The following is a 19,613-nucleotide window of genomic DNA, read 5'->3' on the forward strand; positions in this document are numbered from 1 at the left end:
ATTAGGTCTGTTACAGATTCTCGATATAAATTTTCGATAGGTGTTCTTGATTGTATGTGTTTGTTAAGTGTGTGATTTGATCTTCTAGATTAATCTTTTTAGTTTTTTAACATGTTTTTAGGTGCATGTAATATTGTTGAGTGTTTCGATATCAATTTATTTTGAATTATGGCGTTGCTTTTATATATTATATTTGTTTGTATATTTATGTGCAAATTTTTTAAAATGCAAGTATTCAATTTTTTCGGTTAATTTTGGAAAGGAATATATCTTGATAAATATTCTTTATGAATATTTAATAACATTTATGATGGTCTTTATTTATCTTCTTAAGGTTTAAATTTTAAATTTTATGAATTTATAATTTATCATGATTGTTTGATTTTTAGGCAATAATTTAATTTTAATTAGGATTGACTTTAATTATGGGATCTCTCTTATTGGCTGTTCATTATTTATCTTTATTAGTTTTAATTGTATTGGTTACGTTTTAAATTGTGATTGAATAAATATTATTTATGAATATTTAGTACCATTTATGGGGGTCATTATTGATGACATTTTATGCCTTTAATGGCTTTTAGTGCCATTTTTATGGCTTATTTTACCATTTTGATGGTCATTGCATTTAATATATTTAATTACGTGTTAAACTCAATTTTTATTCTTCAGTTAAATTATTAAATTTTAATGTGTCTAACCAAAGGATTTTCCTTTGGTTAGATATTTATTAATAATTCTATATATATATATATATATATATATATATATATATATATATTTCCTCTTTATTTTTTTATATATAAACTCTTTTGTTTTTGTTTTTATTAGATTTTCTTGTATATTAATTTATATTTTGTTTGATTGTTTTTTCTCAGGATACTATGGAAGCGAGCTGTATGGGTATTCTTTTCTCATTCATTTAAGCTTTATTGTCTAAACGTCCGGAGTTATGCTTGCATGACTTTCGGTTAGATGATAAACTTTCTTGAAAGAAAGAAATCCCGGTTGCGGTTTATTGTATTTCGATACAATTCATCTACGATTATGTAGACCATACAAAAAAAAAAAAAAACAAAAACAAAAAATTCATGGGTATTGTTGTTATATCTAGCTCCTTTGTGTAAGGGCTCGCAATCTACATACCGAGATTCAGTCTGTTTTGGTTTACCAACTAGGTAGGTGTTATTATTTTTGGGGAAAATTAATTCTAAAGTCCCTGAACTACAGACACTTTTTTTTCTAGGTCCCTGAACTATAAATGTAAATTCATAAGTAATTCAACTTTTGATTTTTTCCTATCTGGGTCCTTCCGTTAGATTTGGTTTGACGCCATTAGTTCTTCTTAAGTTCATGAGAATCAAAGATAACTTTGAAGGTGATTTCAGTATCCAAATTTGAAGCTTGAGTAATCAAATTGCTCGTTTTTCAATCCCCTATCCATCTATACCATCAAAATTTAGTTTGGTAATTTTCGAATTTTGAGTTGAATATTAGTTTTCATTTTAATAGCTTTTTTTCGAATTAAAATGATGTAGATTGATAGATCATGTGATTATGAGCATGTTCATATAATTTTCATGATTTTTAGTGTTCAAATTAGCCTCGTCGGAAAATTCGAGCTCACCGGATTTGAGTTTTTCCGACCAAGTTCGCCGGAAAAACTAACGGCGTCAAATCAGATCTAACGGAAGGACCCAGGTAGGAAAAAATCAAGAGTTGAATTACTTATGAATTGACATTTATAGTTCAGGGACCTAGAAAAAAAAGTGCCTATAGTTCAGGGACTTTAGAATTAATTTTCCCTTATTTTTGATCTAAATTCTTTTCTGGACTGCCAATAATCTAGATCCAATTTTTATCATTTAGGAGTCATTTGGTTTACTGTGTAGATGGAGGGTATGAGAATCAATTCCATTTTTAATTTTTTGTCTCTATTTCAGTAATTAAATATTAATTTTTAATATAACAATAATCAATGATGCAAAAATATATAATAATGAAATTTTTTAATTAATATAAATTAATACTCCCTCCGTCCCTATTTATCTGTCTACTTTGGAAGTAAAAATTTGTCCCTATTTATCTGTCCATTTATACTTTCAAAACTAATTTAATGATAGTTTTTCAAATATATCTCCATAATTTCAATTTTCAAGGCTTGACTTATTTAAAACTTGGTTGAATTCGTGTTTTCAAGACATAAAGTAGGGGCATTCCACCGTTTTCAAGATATTAATTAGAGGTATTTAATGAAAAAGTTTATACAATCAATTATTCCTTGGTATGTGTTTTTTTTTCAAAATGGACAGATAAAAAGGGACGGAGGGAGTAATATATATTTTTTAAAAATTTGAATATATTGATTCCAGATCTCAACCAAACACATAATATCAGATATGATACCTTAAACTCATACCACCTTAACCCGATTGCTCATTCCAACTCCATACCACTCGACGAACCAAACGACTTATTATTTCAGATAAGCATTTTCATGCCTAATGATTTTAGCAACTCTTCTGGTGAGGCGTATCATACTTCTTTCTCATAATACATCAGAGTGTGTGCGTAATACTAATACACATTCGTGTTCTTTTACCTCTAGTTAGTGTTTAGAATGGATTATTCAAAGCAAATTTATAATTTATACTCTTCCGAAAAGCTGAACAAATTGTTGGAGAGACACAGAACGGCACTCTATGTTTGAAATGTAAGAGCCCAACATACAGAGTACAAGGCATGATAAAAAATCATAACTTCATGCAACAGTACTGACGTGTCTTGTTTCATGACATATTAGCATCCATGTCTGCCGAATGGTAAAAACACTGTACTATAAGTTTTATACTCGTATCAGGGATTTTTATATCTTAATTACCGAGTTTTAAAATTTAGACAAAACGTTCGTTGCTAATAAATTAGAGTACAATTTAATGAATTCTTACAAATATTTCCAGTTGCTGTCTTCACTATTCAGTTACATTGTTCTTAATAATATAAAAAAGTTGCTTATATTTTTTTTTAACAAAAATATATTACTAATCTACGTGTATAAAAAAAATACATAACGGATCAGAATTCTGGCTTAAAATTTTTCTCAAAAGAGAAAAATATAAAATAGCGCTCAGTTATTTCAGTTTCGATCATCTGGGGAAATATTCATCACATCCATTTAATAAAATAACAAACATTAAAATTTCAAAGTAACAGAATATTTTTAAATTTCAAACAAAAAATTGTAAAAACAGTTGAACAGACGGATCAGAATTCTGGCTTGGATAGTTCTCTAAAGAGAAAAATCAAAATAGCGCTCAGTAATTTCAACTTCGATCATCTGGGGAAATATTCATCAGCTCCGTCTATTAATCAAATCACAATCACACTAACACAAATTTCACAATTGAATTTATAAAAATTATAAATAAATAAGTTTGATAGCTTGATAGCGAAGGATCAGAATTCTGGCTTGGATAGTTCTCCGAAGAGAAAAATCAAAATAGCGCTCAGTAATTTCAACTTCGATCATCTGGGGAAATATTCATCAGCTCCATCTATCAATCAACTCACAAAAACACAACTTTAAAATCAAATTCATAAAAAAATATAAATAATTAAGTTAGGGACGGATCAGAATTCTGGCTTGGAAAATCTCCGAAGAGAGAATCAAAATAGCGCTCAGTAATTTCAGCTTCGATCATCTGGGGAAATATTCATCACTTCCATCCCACAACGATTTCAACAAAATTGAAAAACAAAAAATTAAATTTCTCCAGATCTGTTCAAAAGTAACTCACTGAAGAAGCATACACATGTATAGATACAGATATGGAGTGCAGATATAGCGTCGCTTCATACGTAACGATCATTGTTCAGAGAACGCCCGTAATCAGTATTTCGACGCTTACAATTATTCCATTAATTTGTATAAAAATAGATGAAACAGAGATATAGAGGGGAGAGATGTTTAGATGATGTTGAGAGAGGAGGAGGCTGAATATATATAAGTGCTGCTAAAACCCTAGTTGCTTGAATTTAGACTAAACTGGGCTATTTGCACACATACTTTAAAAGCCCAACTCACGGGAGCCTGTAAAGCTGTTTGACCTACTTCAGCGATCACTTTGGCCCAATACAAGAAGCAAATGGAAAGGCCTTTCAATCTGGGCTTAGTTACGATGACAGTCCATCAAGCATTGCTTGCCAACTATTTCATCAGTGTCAAAATAGAATTTCTCTGTTGTTTCTCTCTCTACAGTCCAGTTAAGAGAGAGAAAGAGAGAGATTCTTGATGGAGAGAGATAGCAAGAAAGAAGCAAGAAACTACGTATGGGAAGGAGCGATCCCTCTTCAAATTCATCTTCACCAATCTGAAGTGACTACGCTTCCTTCTCCTCCTCCTGCTCTCGTAAGTAAAATCTGTATCTATTTATGTATGTATCGATTGATTGTTTTGCTTTGTAGTTGATTTTAACTTATTTTACTGTGTGTGTGTATGTTTGTTGCATATTATTCATGTGAATGTACGGTGATCTAGTTATCACTTGACCTAATTGCTTCATTTTATTGTATTGTTACTTGTTAGTAGTTTGTTTTGTTTCGATTTGGCTGGTATGAGTTCATAATATAGACGTATATAGTTGTTGTTGCTTTCGAACTATAACTATATGCGATGGCGGATAATGAGATTTGAGAATTGAGTTCAAATGCTTGAGAAGCGACTAGTGATTGCGTAATTTTAATTGGACTAGTGTTTTCGTGTTTTGTTTTGATTTATGTCCGAGATATGTTGAGGATCTGTCATTGCATAATTTTGGCTGTAAATGCTGTTGGAGTTCTGTAGAAGTTTTAATTTGGATTATAAATGAAGGTACAAAATGTCATGTGTAGTATTACACCTCCGTATAAATATGTCATGTGTAGTCTTCTGATTCGTGAGTTGGACTCTAAAATAGACATAAAAGACTTATTTAATTCAAATAAAAGTCTGTTCCAAGTTGAGTAAGCGTGCACAATTTATATTTCTATCTCCGCCTGTCGCAAAACATGTCACGTACTCTATAAATTTTGGAATCATGATCAGTCATTGACAGCTACATGTATTCATTTCTGATACCACCACTTGCGGTATGTTGAGTGTAGTAATAGAGCTTTTCCAGTGCATATATGCTGAATACTAGTATAGTAATAGATGGTCTGATATATAGAGCCACACATGTCATGATCGTCCCATTTCTTTTTTTTTCCCCTTCAGAATATTATTTGTTGAACATTTGTACTTATAGTATCTTTTTCGCGTTCCGCACCATTACATGTTTGCATGTTACATGTAATACTTCAGCAAAACTGATCAAGTAAATTTATCTGTTTATTGATATTGACATGTGCAACAGACAAGTATGTACTGCTTTGCTGATGTTAAAATATTTTGTACTTTTCGGTACATACTTATCTAATTATTATTTAGATCCTCATCTTACATTTGCTGCTTGCAAAATTTATAACGTTACATATACAACTATACATAAAAAGTTTGTACTTCACAGATATTGGCTCCCCGGATTGGATATCTACCCCTTTTGGTTCCGCAAGTCAAGCCTTTCTTTAGTAGTGCACTTCCTCCAGGGGTTGACACTGTATGGTTTGACTACAAAGGACTACCCCTCAAATGGTATAGCATTCTCATCAAACTACTAGAAATTTTTCTGCATAGACCACAATGTTGTTCTTTTCTATTGTTTTTCATCATGGCTACGCAGGACATGCTATTGGGATTTCGGAATGCATTTATGTATGCAATTGTTTGCATGAATTTTATATGTAGTAATATTCTGTTGTTGCGAAGTATTGTAATGAAGATAAAAGTTTGCACCGAAACCCGCTTTAAGAGTAACAAATGCTACTTAATAGTTTGTGAAAAGAAACATGTAGGCATCTAACTTTTAAGAGCATGTACAAATTCCAAGTGTATTCTAAATATGGTGCTATTCATCAATCCAGTGGTGTGCTAAACGTTATGCTAAAATATATAGAATAAAAATATACAGATGGAGCTACATATGCTAAATCACCAAAAAAGTACAAAAGATAGGGAATAGATAAAGTAAAAAAAAAAGTGAACAAAATCTGTAGTCATAAGCGGAGAGAGTTAAATGTGAAACAGTTTAGTTAATTCTAGAATCTTATCATTGGAGCTGTGGTGCTATTTTTAGCACCAATTTTTTTATTTTGTTGCTAATGTATAGCAATAGCTCCATCTACTTTAGTACAATATATTATCTAATGCACTTCAGATATTCTATAAGCCTTGTGGCAATTCAAGTGAATTGGTAAATGCAAGAACATACATACTAATAGTAGGACAGAACAACTCTATAACCTATTTAATTTATTACTTGTGTACAGTATATAATCTTTAGAATTATACTAGTGCAAGTATATGCAACTATTTAATCCTTACTATAAATATATAGTTGGGGTTTGCATGATAAGTAAATAGCCATTGTATTTGAAATATGTTCTCCAAATTAATGATTTTCAAGAATATTACAATACTGCTTGATGTTTATATAAATTTCATGGGAAAATGGGTGGTAATGTAGTTACATTTCCCTACACATCCCTTAACAATTTGATATTTATTTTGGTTGTTTCTGGGAATAATGCGTGTTAGAATTTGTGGATTTTACCTCTGTTGTTTAAAAACAGTATCGACAATTTTCAAAAACTTCAAAATGGTAGGAAAACAGGAAGAGTAAGTTTTTTAGTACCCTTATGGAGTTGGAAGTGTTAAACTGTGACGACCAGGCATAGCATGAGGTCACGCCTTGTTCTACAGAAAGTTTGACCTGCAAGCATCACGAATTAGCATTGACACAATAGTAGTTCTTTTTAGAGGACTAATATCGACATTCTTATTTTTGCAGGTATATTCCAACAGGAGTCCTTTTTGATCTTCTATGTGCGGAGCCAGAAAGACCGTGGAATCTAACAGTATGAAGTCATTTGATTTGTTTGGCACATTATCATATGAGACTATAACCTTTCCTTACAAACCTTTATAAAATATATTTGTTGTCCTTATGCTTTTAAAATGGTTTCTACTTCACATTTTATGAGAAGTTATAAAGCAATCTAGTGTAATAAACTATAGTTGAAATTATCTTAAGCAAGTGATTGATGTATATGAAGAAGGAAATATATGGGTCATTTGGTCTGTGGCTTACGCTATAAATATAAAACCTGATTGTTAGTTTGAGATAAGCAAATAGAGGTCACGGTTACAACTTTGACCTAGATAAGCTAAGGAGGATCATAATCTTGTGTGACTAACACTAAGGTTTGACAAAGTCTTCAATATGAGAAGTGTCCTACAAGGAAATATAGGGTATGATTCTTCTACCAAAGTTACATGGTCGTTTTGCTGAATTTCTTCAACACGGTTCACTTTAGTGCCCTAGTAGAGTTGCCTCATTCACTTGTGTGATTTGAAGTTCGGTCTCATCCCAGTTAGAAGTTTTTGTTCAAATATTCTATCTTGTTGACTATAATTGAGAATGTTTGCATAAAGGTAACGGACGATATATGTTGTTGCTGTAGCAGACGACTTTCATAATCAACAATGAGACTTGTATTAGTATTACCAAGCTATAGGTATTTAATGGCATCAGTATTTGTACTATAAAGCTCAACTCTGTCTGTCCAAAAGAGCCTTTCCTTCCTAATATAGAGGTGCAACAACTTGGACATATTGACAATTCTCAAGAAGATCACTTCTATTTTGTCGGAGAGTAAGAATAAAATGTGTTGAACCCTTGTTTATATTGGTTCGTAGATGCAGATTTGTAGTTTTGTATGCAGGCACAGCAGAGAATTAGAGATCAGGAGTTGGATCGTAAAAGGAACACAGAAAGAGATAATAGATAAGAGGGCTGATGGAAATATAACGATTGTAATATATTCAGTCATTTACATGTTTCAGGTGTTGCTCATTTGATAGAGAAACAGTAAGCAACTAAATAACACACTTGACTTGGTCAACTATATTCTAGGTGGCTAAAACTAATAGTATTGACTCATATGGATGGGGAATGGAAATAAAATAAGTCATATATATTATTAATAATGTACATTTAGTATAGAGACAAATGTGTATTTATCTATATGTATTGTTATGCGGGGATAGTAGTTTATAAATAATAAGTAATTGCTTATAATCCCAATCGTTTACTGGGTTTAGTCCAATAGGTTCTTTAATCAGGTACTTTATTCTCTATGTATAATTATGTAATCCCCACATCTTAATTAGCTTTTGATATACGTACATTGTTTTCTCTGAATTGGAATCGATTACTTATTGATTTTGGGATCTAAACTTGAGGGTAGTGATTTGAGTTGCAATTCAATTACCTGAGTGTTTGTTTATCATGTTTTTTGTTACTTGTCCTACACCTCTAGCCTTCCTCACAAAGTCTCAAAGTTTTTGTTATAATAATTAGGATGAATTATTAAGTTTGGCAAGGGCGTGGGTTGACTTTGTTAGTTCGTGCTCCCAGTTACCTGCCCATAATATTTTGATGTGCAAGAACATCATTTGCATACAGCCAACCTGTTGCCTATTCCAACAACGTATCTCTTCTTTGCAGGTTCATTTCAGAGGATATCCGGCAAATATTTTGACACCTTGTGAAAATGAAGATAGTGTAAAGTGGAGTTATATTAATTCACTGAAAGAGGTAACTATGCATATATATCCGCAGTTCAACTTTTCCAACATGCTTAGTATATCATCAAATTAGAGCTAACACATAGAAACATTTTCTCAGAACATTAGCTTTTTTGTTGCTTACAATTTCTCAAAAATTTTCCCTAGGCGGCATATATATTCCACGGGAACTGTAAGAATGTCATGAATATGTCACAAGCTGATCAGTTTGAACTTTGGCAATCTGTTATGAATGGTAAGTCAGCAATTGATAAACTGATTTCTTGCAGTATAAGCATTGTCTTTTGTTCATAGTCATATATTTCTTTTCCATAATGGTAGTGTAAAGGGTGTCAATATGACAATATCATTATTTCCTTGGATGCACCAGAGGTCTCTGATATTAGTGAATAGTTATGTTTCATGTATTGTAATCATCTGATGTACTGGTGACTAGGAAAGAGTATCTACTTTTAGAAAACAAATAAACATGAGAAATATACTTGAATATCAATGTTGAGCTGTTGAAGGAGGCAAGTGGATAACAACTGATCTTGTGACCTGTTTATTTATTCCTGACTGAGGGCTGGGGTATTGGGTGAAGTGGATGAGAGTTGATGTAGGGCAGGTTATTCCTTTTTTGTATGCTGCCAGCAGCCCAATTATTGTTAAAAATGCAAATGAAAGGGTTTAAGTAGTATGGTGTTTGTTCTATACTTCTACGTATTACTTGTGGACTAATTTGTCAAGGTACAAAGTATTCTACTTGTTTGCTTAACAGTGTTAGCTGTGAATTGCTTTAATGTTTTAAAAATAGAAGTTGCGCACCCAGAAACTATATAAATAGTCATTCTATGATTTTATCTTCTTAAAGTTGCTAAAATCTCATACTGCATGCCATTGTAGCCAAATTTTGGTTGTTTTGCTTAAAAGGCTGTCCCCGACTCTCCTTCATTTTGCTTTTGGTGAATCATGTATTCTTTTGGTTGTCATATTACTTCATACACACATTTAATCATTATAAGGAATGGTCGTCTGTAAATAGCAGAGTGAATCCTTTTTCGCAAAAGCAATGGGAAGATGCAGAAGTGTTTCAAAAACTTGTGGACTGTGATTTGGTACATTATATTTTATTTGTTCTATGTTACCATCAAACTTGTTAGCAGGTAACTTGGAATCCTACCTTCGAGTTTCATCAAAGCTTAAATTTGGAATATTTGGAGACACTTTTTCCTTGAGATTGAACTCATCATCTGTTAAATCTCGTGAAAGAGCGGAACTAGATGCTGCTGGTACAGTAACATCAGGTAACAGAAATTAATGTTCTTAATGAATTTTTATCATTGCACATAAGTAGTCATCTATAAGCTTTTTGACCTTCTAAATGTTTTGTATTTACTGAGAAATGTAATTTAGCAGTTTTGCACTTGCTTTTAAAAGGTGTTAATTTGGGTTTGGTCCGTTTGGGTGATCATTTTAATATTATTATCTTTTAAATAAAGGGGATACCTTCGTTGATGGCATCTTGTATATATTAGGGCTGCACTCCACAAAGAATACCCTTACATAAAGAACAATAAGAACACTATCATAACACTTCATTTTTCGTCAAAAGATGTTCTGGTAAGATTATAATCACTAAATTTAACAACAATTAAGCATAGTATATTGAGTCTAACATCGAATCTAATCTAAATTCTAAAAATCAAATGTTGCAGAATCTTGCATAGAATCCAACATAGAATCTTATATACATTTTTTGTACAATGAAGTTTACAAAAAATTATTTTACTTTTGGTTCAAATTTGTTGTTGAGTCCATGTTAGATTCTATTTTATTCACAATACACGCTTAACTAATTTAAAACTAGAATTTAAATGAAATTTTAGAGTAGATTCTATAGTTTTCTTTATTTAAGGGTGTTCCTTATTGAGTAATGGCCATAGCCCATATGTACATATATCTTCCCCATGTAATGCTGAATCCTGTATATTTAACAAATCCTGCATCATAATTTGATGGCATCTTCTATTTATATCTTCCTGTTGTTTATGATGTGAGTTTAGATTATGTTGGTAGGGTGTGAACAATTACATAACAGTGCTCATGTTCAGTAAATTGTCACCTACAGGCTATTCTAATATTATTTTATCCTTTACAGTGTCTCTATTTTACTCAATATAGTGGCCTAATGTTCATTATCTTCTGCTTTAAGCTTTGGTCAGGTAGAATTCCAGTCCGGTTATATGTTTGGAGCATTCAAGAGGATTTTGACAATCTCGAAGATGCACCTTCTTTTGACAGCTGGGATAAAATTTCATACATAAATCGACCTGCTGAGATTCGTGAAGAAGGTTTGCTATATTGTTAACTCAGTTCATGATCATCTGTCATTGTCCCTCTTAACTTTATTACACAACTACTTTTCTTACTTCGTGTACCTTCTTATATTTAAATATTACTACCATTAGTATTACTAGTATATAGTATGACTGGGGATTTTTTTTTCAGTAACAATATTACTAATTTGTTTAAACATACTCATGAGCCTGACTTATAATGCCCCACCGTTCTGACTTATTTAGAAAAATAGTTTTGAATCTGATATCTTCTAAATTTTTGTCGATAAAATTTGGCTGCTAGTATATCTTGATACTTGTAATTAAACACTTTTTTAAAGTCAAACTAGTCATTCTTAAACAAATTTTGGTATTCAGGCAAATGCTTCAGTTTGGGTGATGCAATGAAGATGCTACTGCCAGAAATTTTTGGAGACAAGGCCTCGGCAAGTGGTGATATATCTAAAACAGAAGTTGAGGATTATTTGAAATTGAATCCAGAAGAAGCGAGCAACATAGAAGGCACAAAAGTGATGGCAGAAAGTAAAGATGTGGAATCCTGCAACCTATCAAAATCTGCTGAGATCAAACTTCTTCGTATCCAAGGGATTGAACCAAAGTTGGAGATTCCTTTTACTTGGCTGGCAAACAACTTAATGAACCCTGACCATTTCCTTCACATTTGTGTTTATGTCAAAGTTCCGGAACTAACCACCATATAACAAGTAGTAATAGTATTGAATGAATACTTCCCCTTTACTCAGGGGACCAGTATATTAGATACACTAAGGCATGTCTTTTTTACTGTATAGAATTGTACAGATAGTTTAATTGTCAGTGGTTTCATCGCATTCTTTCCCATAGTTTAGTCAAACCAACTAGATCCAGTACTGCTTGTAATTGAAAACATCATCTCATGTTCATGATAACTCAGATATATGAGCTTGCATTCTATATTTTGAAGTGTTGGTATTCTATATATTTGCAGAATTTGTGCATCTGAATTTGGTATTATGTTTCGGGTGAATAATTGTGATGTATTAACTTACAGTATCCTGCTGTCAGAGTCAAGTTTACCCAAGGCTAGAAGTAATGGTCTTGAGTTAATTTTTCTTTTCGTTTATTAGTATTACATATCAACTTTTTGAAGCCTTATTTATATTTTGGCATGTATTAGTGTTCATCATTACTTGGCCACTCATGTTCGGTAGTTCGAAAACCTGGAAAAGGGCGGAAGAAGAAAAGGGTGAATGAGATTTTTTATTTTTTATACTTGCTAGTTTATGTGAAGAAGCCAATGGTGAAACATCAAGTCTAATTCTAGCCAAATGACTTGGGAACTGTCAACATTACGACAATTGAATAACTCAAGGTAGTTTAAAATCCACCAAGCAATTGCTTAGCTAGCAACTTTAATGTGCTGATAGCTATAGTTTTATACTGCCGGCTTGCCCATGCTAAGCAGCAAGCTGCCATACATGTTCTGCCAAGTTTCAGGGCTGAGATGACAAAACCGAAGCTCATTGGGACGACTAAACCAAAGACGCACATTTTAGAATCAAATTTATAGGATCTTAACCGATAAATTTTTAGTACCCTAGCCAGCTCCTTATAAATACATCAACATAATACGCAATCCGATACACCGAACAATCATCAAGATTTGTGTAAAACATATTCTACAGCAACTATGCCTACTGAGGGAGTCAAGCTGCTGGATATGTGGGCGAGCCCATTCGGAATGAGGGTAAGAATTGCTTTACTTGCGAAAGGTGTTGCTTATGAATCACAAGAGGAAGACTTGTTTGGAGGAAAGAGTGATTTGTTACTGAGCTCAAATCCGATCTATCAGAAGGTCCCCGTGCTTTTACACGATGGAAAGCCCATGGTTGAATCTTCCAACATTGTTTCCTACATCGATGAGGTCTGGCCTAATCCACCGCTGATGCCTGCTTGTGCTTATGGCCGAGCTCGTGCAAGGTTCTGGACTCACTACATTGACGAGAAGGTTTGGTCATTACTAATTTGCTCGATTAGAATTTATTTTAATTAATTGCCATCCTTTTTTAAATGTTTGTTGTTATCACCACTGTTTTCTAACTACATTTCTATCTTATTCTTGATGCTGCAGTTGTTCAGTGGAGGAAGGGATATTTGGCTAAGCAGCGGAGAAGCAGATCAGTTGGAGGTTGCCAAAAAGGAGTTCATAGAGATACTTAAAGTACTCGAGGGCGCTTTAAGTGGTGAGGATTACTTTGGAGGCGACTCTTTTGGTTATGTTGACATCATGACTATCGCGATAGCCTCTTGGTTCCCTGCCGTTGAGAAATATGGAAAGTTCAAGGTTGAGGATCACTGTCCCAAGATATCTGCCTGGATCAAAAGATGCATGGAGGTTGATTCTGTTGCTAAAGTTATTCCTGAAGCCGAGAAGATCTGTGGATGTGTCGCGTATATCAGGAAGCTGAATGGCTTTGCAGAAGAGTAAAGTAGCCAGCTACATAGCAAATCAGTGCTTGTTGCATGATTTGTCACTCTGTATGATCTGCTCAGACTGATCTTTTCATCAAGTATGCTGAAATAACAAAATTCGAATAATCATTTTCTTACATACCATCCTTTGGAGAGAGTTCATTGGGAGGATATAGAAAATTAAGGGACATATGTAATCAGGTTTTGATGTAATGCAATACATTTGATCTAATTATCTGGTGTCAATTTATTATATTCTACGACGAACTCAGGGATGAGAGTGGTATCCGCTAGACTAAGCCTGACACGAAGTGTTCTCATCTCGATGACAATAATTGGAGAATCTTAATAGTGGAGACATGACTTTTAGTTTCTATCCAAAATGTTCTTAGTGTATCTCAACAAGACATAAAAGTTGAAATGGAAACACCTGTGAAACAGACAAAACAATCATTACAAAGGGGACAGTGTGAACAGAAATAGCAATAAGAATGAGAAATAAGAAGCTTAGATGAGTAAATTTAAAGTAGCATATTGCAGATTAAACAAAGAAGAGAACATAAATAAAACTTATAAAGCAGGGAAAAGCACCAAATGATGGATTGGTGAAAAGGAAAAGCAAACAACTGATTCTTCTTTGCCACGTTGGAAATCTAATACTTCACGTGGCAAAAGGCTGGACCTACATGCTAATATCTCTGGACCCCACTCTATCCTCTAATCCCCTTCTTCCTATCTGCATAAACATACTCTAACTACTTAATTGAATTTCACTATATAATACCTCCCGCTTTGTTTAGTCTAGAGCAGGGTAAAAATATAATTTTATAAATTTTTTTATTTTTTTTGAATAAAAATTTAATATTTAAATATTTATATAAAATAGAAAAATATTAAAAATTTATATATAAATACACCTCAAAATACGTGACAAAAAGCTATAAAAAATGAGATAAACAGATACCTTTCGACATAATCTATTTTTGTTTTACTGTTTTATCATCTCTCTCTATCTGTTTTTGAGACTCCAGGACGTTTTCTCACCAAACTAATATACGTCCCTGAGCTCAAATTAACATGGCCACCCTGTAGTAAGGCAGCCAAATAAGCATGCCGCCAAACTAAGAAAAGAACGAAGGTGCAGTTTATGTTTTTGGAATCTGAGGGGAACCCTAAACGTGAAAAAGAGGACAAACCTGGTATTGCAATTACATATATATTCACCATGTGAACGTGATAGATCTATAGCCTACGACTCTGCTCGATTCTCAAGAAAACACAGGATCCAAGAATAGAATCATTGTCCATCTCACTAAACTATCATCCTATAATCATAAGCTTGACCTGCAAGACTTACTCAGTTTCATGTTAGTTGTGCTACCGGACTATCATACTATAATCGTAACTTGAGCTGCAAGACTTGCTCAATTTCATGCTAATTGTAAGTAGAGCAGGAGTGATAACTCCTTCTTTAGAATATCTCTAAGGCTGATAGCTAGCTATAATCATTAATTATACCGATCATGATCATGTAAAATTATAAATAAAAAGTACGCTGATTCAACAAATATAAATTTTCAAATATGATTATGTATTTTTTTTTTGTCAATTGATAAATGCTTGGAGTGCTCCCTATTTTACATATCTCTGAAACGTGCCAACTAGATGACATATAGATGTTATTGATAGTATAGCTAACAATTTAATACTCTTGGAGATGCTCTTACTAATGTACTTGAATTCTTTTCTTTTTATCAAAAATTCAAAATTAATTTGGTGGAGTTTGCTTGATCTTAAAAAATCGGAATGAGTATCATTTCCGTCTAATAATATTTTAAATTGATGTCTTAGCCAAAATTCAAAATATTTGAAATTAAAGAGTGCTTCAGTAATATCTTAGTCATGTGTTAAAATACTAGGACATTCAAGTATCTTGTTTTTAAAGTATAATTATATTTGTCATAAATCATTTCTATGAGTAAAATATTAATTTCCCTCCTTTCAATACAGATATTCTCTCATCTTTTCTCTTCCCTTTAATAATAATGCAAACATATTAATATTTTAATAATAAGACACAATTATAAGATATATATGTTGTTGTAGTTCATGTCATAAATTACTAAAATATTACATTTTAATATTTAATTATAAAATATTATTGAACTTGCACTTATAGTGGTCACATACATTCGACAGTACATTATCAACTTGTAAATATATATATATATTGCCAAGATAAAAATATATATTTTTGGATACACAACAGACACTAAACTATACAAGAAACGACATGATTTTTCAGGACTATTTTGAAATAAACAGCGGACCGATATTAACATTCCCACTGTCCATTACAAATTTGATTCACACTGAAAACTCTTATCCATCATGTAACAACGCAGTAAGGAAAAAATGTCGAAAGAAAAACCGAGAAGAAGCTAGAGAGGAAGAAAGAAAAAGAAAGCATGAAAATTCAGAAAAGTAATAAAATAGCAAAAAGACAAAAGCGCTGCATGTCAGGGCTTGCTGGGGGCCAATAGGGTTGGCGGCTTTTCCTTTGCTTTTTCACATCTTCTCTTTTTGTTCTTTCTTCAACTCCAATCAATCACCCCTCACCACCCTTAGCTCCCTCTATATATAACTTGATATCCTCCCTCTCTTTCCCTCCCTCCTAATTTTCTCTTCTGTTATTTACATTTGCTTTGTGCAGTAGTAATTAGTCCCTCCTGCAGCCTTTATTTTCCAAGTAAATTAAGAAGCATCTATATATAACTCAATCATATATATGGCACCTGTTTCGTTGCCTCCTGGTTTTCGGTTTCATCCGACAGACGAAGAGCTGGTGGCGTACTACCTCAAAAGAAAGATCAACGGGGGCAAAATCGAGCTCGAGGTCATCCGAGAAGTCGATCTCTACAAGTGCGAGCCGTGGGATTTGCCAGGTACTTTTACTTCATCTTCATATGCCTCCATAAAAACTTGTCTTCATCAACTAAATTTTATCAGTTTGTCGAGATTATTAGTTAATCAAGATTAAAAACTCTACAATTTAAATATTAATTTCTCGTGAATTATTAATTAATCGAAGAAATTTTAGCTAGAGAAGATGATGAAGAAAGGTATATATATAACGTGTCCTGCTTTTTGGTCGTAAATGAGAAGAGAAAAAAACCGCTGATGCATGGATTGATGAAGAGTGAACCTATCATATATTAGGAAAAATTATTTTATACAAGACTCTTTATTGAAAAGAAATCTGGATGAAAAGTACAAGACAAAACTCAAGGCGAATACTCTTTTTCATCACATATAAGCTTATTTCCCACCCGAAAGTAAAAGACACAAGTGTAATATTCAAAGCCAAACCACAATTAAAGACTTTTTTTTGATCGACCACAATTAAAGACTTGATTATGGTCCCTACATTGATCTTTTGTGATCCTGTTGAACAACAAAAGATGTGTGTACTTATTGATAGCCAATGATTCAGCCTTACAGGCCAGAAATGCAAAAGTAAAATAACATGATCATCATGTTTGTGGATATGCAGGGAAGTCATTGTTACCCAGCAAGGATCTAGAGTGGTATTTCTTTAGTCCTCGAGATCGGAAGTACCCGAATGGCTCCAGGACTAATCGGGCTACAAGGGCTGGATATTGGAAGGCTACGGGGAAAGACCGAAAAGTGAACTCTCAGAACCGTGCCGTGGGAATGAAGAAAACCCTGGTATATTATAGAGGGAGAGCTCCTCATGGCCTCCGTTCTGATTGGGTTATGCATGAGTACAGGCTTGACGAAAGAGAATGCGAAACTGCCTCTGGCTTACAGGTGCTGCAATTTATTTTATTTATGTATTTAAGATATCACGTTCAGTAGAGAACAGTTTTTAGCGTGAGAACACTGAAAACACTATTGAACAATACAACATTCAAAAAATTGAAAATTTAAAACAGTAAATTTATAAATGTGTCCTAAATTTTATTCTTGTGTGGAGGATTCGGCCGGATACAGGATAGCTAATGTGGGTTAAGTTTATGATGTAGATGCAGGATGCTTACGCGTTATGTCGGATTTTCAAGAAGAGTTTGGTTGCACCAAAGGTTGAGGATCGGAATTACTGTGTCACAGCAAATCATAATTCGTCCAGAAATATCCAGATTTATTCTGAGGGAAGAGGTGAAGAAAATATGGACATCTCAGACTATGCAATGCCGCCTTTATCACCCTACACATCTACCAACAATTTTGTCAGGCACGGTCCTCCCCATTGTTCAAGTAGCCGAAGTACTGCAGACGCAAGGTGGATGCAGGGTTTGTCAGATGATTCAAATCCTTTCACAAATCCAGCTTTCTCGGATTGCAATCCCGGTTCATATCAGCCATCTAATGTAAGCTCTTGCGGGTTTTATATGCATTTGAGGCACATAAATTTTACAGAATAAGCATTGGTTTATTTGAGGAGTATATTTGATTGTTGTCAGGGTGTACAGTTGGAATGCGCGAGGATGCAACAGGGGCTCTCATTGCCTCCGCTGCAAGTCCATGATTTTCCTCAGGCTGGATTCGTCAGTCTAAACAACACTCAACCATCAAGCGCTATGTATGGGAACACAGTCACCAATCATCAACAAGATATTCTGAATGAAATTATTTCTGTAGCACAAGTTTCCGAGGAAATGATGAATCAGAATTCATGGATTAAAGAAAATGGTTCTGCTCAAGATGATTTCAGCTTCTTGAATCACAACAATCAAGATCAAGGCATGAATATGGCTAGGTCCATAGAGGCCAGCGGATCGAATGAGCAATTCAATAATCAGAGAATGGCTGAGAACCTGCGCTGGGTTGGAATGTCAGGCAATGATTATGAAAAGGTTATTAATAGTATTTTTATCGCCTTAACAATTCTTAAAAAAAAAGGACTTAAAGAGAATGAGTTGTAAATTATACTGATTCTAGTCTACAATTTATGTTTCTTACTTTTCAGACTTTCCTCGAAGAGTACAAGACTGTTCCCATACAGAACATACCAGATTTTCAAAGAGCGGAGCATGAAGTTAAAGGTATTGTATATTAAAGCTTTACATAGTTAAACACATTGATGCACAGACACATAACTTCACGAACAAGTTTTCTATCACACTTACAGATGGCTCTGTAATCTGGTTGTCTTAAAATTAACAAGCAATTAATTGACTGATTCAGGTGAAACCAGTCATCTGTACAACTTTGATGATCCAGAAGGAAATGAAGATTTCTCGCTTGGCCTACTTGTTGACGACAATCCAGACGATTGCAACTTCTTATTAGATGAAGCAGACTTGGGTGATTTCTCGAGTTCTCAAGTGATTGAAGTTTATGAGAAGATTGAAGTAAACCAAGGTCTGCTTGTTTCTACGCGTCAAGTTCCAGAAACATTCTTCCACCAATTGCACCCTTCAGAGACCGTTAAGGTCTATTTAAATCCTGTCAAACTTAATCACTTTCCCATAGCAAAAGTACTCGCTTCAACAACAAAGCCCAAGGACATACATCTGAGTGACAAGTTCAAAGCTACGAAGCCATGCAGAAAAAGAGACAATCCTGTTATCAGCCTAATTGCAGTAATCTTCACATACTTCTTACATTTTGGACAGCATTGTGATAGAAGTGTCAAGGGATGGAATGGAATCGAGACGCGGGATTATGATGAGGAACAGAAGGTTGGTTTTGTGGGGAGAATGGTGGGAAGCAGCAGTGTTGTTGTGAACAAGTTATGGCATTGTCTCTCCTTTGCTTTGGCCATTTCTACCATCTGGATGCAGGATCAAGTTAAATAACTGTTCCAGCTTATTCACATCTGGGGATCTAATTAATTATGTTTACATTTTATATATACTAACCATATACAGTTGCTAGGAAAGACAAATAGTCTTTATTAATTCAAGTCTTGTTAATCAGATTCCAGCGACATTTTCCTGTCAAATTTTATGAAAGGGGATGTCGTTTAACTTTTATTTGTTTGTAATTCATGTAGTTTTTAATTCCAGATGTATTCGATGATTACTGGCGGACCAATCTATAGCCTTATCCCAGTGCGGCCAGTGAAGAGTCGA

General features: G+C 33.7%; 3 protein-coding genes and 4 non-coding genes across 9 annotated transcripts; 3 read left to right on the forward strand and 4 right to left on the reverse strand.

The window, feature by feature from the left end:
- Positions 1-3,070: 3,070 nt before the first annotated feature.
- On the reverse strand, positions 3,071-3,175 carry LOC135149973 (small nucleolar RNA Z103). The gene has a single exon (XR_010288328.1). It is a non-coding gene; the product is annotated as a small nucleolar RNA Z103 (small nucleolar RNA).
- An 84-nt stretch (positions 3,176-3,259) lies between these two features.
- On the reverse strand, positions 3,260-3,362 carry LOC135149971 (small nucleolar RNA Z103). The gene has a single exon (XR_010288326.1). It is a non-coding gene; the product is annotated as a small nucleolar RNA Z103 (small nucleolar RNA).
- An 89-nt stretch (positions 3,363-3,451) lies between these two features.
- LOC108204997 (small nucleolar RNA Z103) lies at positions 3,452-3,554 on the reverse strand. The gene has a single exon (XR_001803870.2). It is a non-coding gene; the product is annotated as a small nucleolar RNA Z103 (small nucleolar RNA).
- A 71-nt stretch (positions 3,555-3,625) lies between these two features.
- On the reverse strand, positions 3,626-3,726 carry LOC135149970 (small nucleolar RNA Z103). The gene has a single exon (XR_010288325.1). It is a non-coding gene; the product is annotated as a small nucleolar RNA Z103 (small nucleolar RNA).
- A 492-nt stretch (positions 3,727-4,218) lies between these two features.
- On the forward strand, positions 4,219-12,041 carry LOC108204996 (autophagy protein 5). Of its 2 annotated transcripts, none has more exons than XM_017374733.2 (8): positions 4,219-4,408; positions 5,547-5,671; positions 6,927-6,993; positions 8,646-8,735; positions 8,873-8,960; positions 9,868-10,011; positions 10,930-11,058; positions 11,422-12,041. In XM_017374733.2, exons 1-8 carry the CDS (start codon positions 4,292-4,294, stop codon positions 11,763-11,765), a joined length of 1,104 nt encoding a protein of 367 aa, XP_017230222.1. In that variant the 5' UTR covers positions 4,219-4,291; the 3' UTR covers positions 11,766-12,041. The 2 variants fall into 2 exon arrangements, with proteins under 2 accessions (XP_017230222.1, XP_017230223.1); XM_017374734.2 differs by having other exon boundaries at positions 4,220-4,408; positions 9,871-10,011.
- Positions 12,042-12,655: 614 nt separating this feature from the next.
- On the forward strand, positions 12,656-13,747 carry LOC108198771 (glutathione S-transferase U20). The gene is made up of 2 exons (XM_017366544.2): positions 12,656-13,051; positions 13,175-13,747. Exons 1-2 carry the CDS (start codon positions 12,734-12,736, stop codon positions 13,529-13,531), a joined length of 675 nt encoding a protein of 224 aa, XP_017222033.1. The 5' UTR covers positions 12,656-12,733; the 3' UTR covers positions 13,532-13,747.
- Positions 13,748-16,146: 2,399 nt separating this feature from the next.
- On the forward strand, positions 16,147-19,544 carry LOC108195279 (NAC domain-containing protein 54). Of its 2 annotated transcripts, none has more exons than XM_017362247.2 (6): positions 16,147-16,460; positions 17,069-17,346; positions 17,568-17,906; positions 18,000-18,392; positions 18,506-18,581; positions 18,724-19,544. In XM_017362247.2, exons 1-6 carry the CDS (start codon positions 16,304-16,306, stop codon positions 19,335-19,337), a joined length of 1,857 nt encoding a protein of 618 aa, XP_017217736.1. In that variant the 5' UTR covers positions 16,147-16,303; the 3' UTR covers positions 19,338-19,544. The 2 variants fall into 2 exon arrangements, with proteins under 2 accessions (XP_017217736.1, XP_017217728.1); XM_017362239.2 differs by having other exon boundaries at positions 16,148-16,460; positions 17,562-17,906.
- Positions 19,545-19,613: the final 69 nt, after the last annotated feature.

This window comes from Daucus carota, chromosome 1, assembly GCF_001625215.2.
Source record: "Daucus carota subsp. sativus chromosome 1, DH1 v3.0, whole genome shotgun sequence".
NCBI classification, from domain to species: Eukaryota; Viridiplantae; Streptophyta; class Magnoliopsida; order Apiales; family Apiaceae; genus Daucus; species Daucus carota.

Excerpts from the sequence above, each read along its gene's own strand:
- LOC108204996 (XM_017374733.2), top strand. The coding sequence starts at position 4,292 with ATGGAGAGAGATAGCAAGAAAGAAGCAAGAAACTACGTATGGGAAGGA. Across the intron at positions 8,736-8,872 it reads ATATTAATTCACTGAAAGAG|GCGGCATATATATTCCACGG; the intron begins GTAACTATGCAT and ends AATTTTCCCTAG. Across the intron at positions 11,059-11,421 it reads TGCTGAGATTCGTGAAGAAG|GCAAATGCTTCAGTTTGGGT; the intron begins GTTTGCTATATT and ends TTTGGTATTCAG.
- LOC108198771 (XM_017366544.2), top strand. The coding sequence starts at position 12,734 with ATGCCTACTGAGGGAGTCAAGCTGCTGGATATGTGGGCGAGCCCATTC. Across the intron at positions 13,052-13,174 it reads CTCACTACATTGACGAGAAG|TTGTTCAGTGGAGGAAGGGA; the intron begins GTTTGGTCATTA and ends TTGATGCTGCAG.
- LOC108195279 (XM_017362239.2), top strand. The coding sequence starts at position 16,304 with ATGGCACCTGTTTCGTTGCCTCCTGGTTTTCGGTTTCATCCGACAGAC. Across the intron at positions 16,461-17,068 it reads CGAGCCGTGGGATTTGCCAG|GGAAGTCATTGTTACCCAGC; the intron begins GTACTTTTACTT and ends GTGGATATGCAG. Across the intron at positions 18,582-18,723 it reads AGCGGAGCATGAAGTTAAAG|GTGAAACCAGTCATCTGTAC; the intron begins GTATTGTATATT and ends TGACTGATTCAG.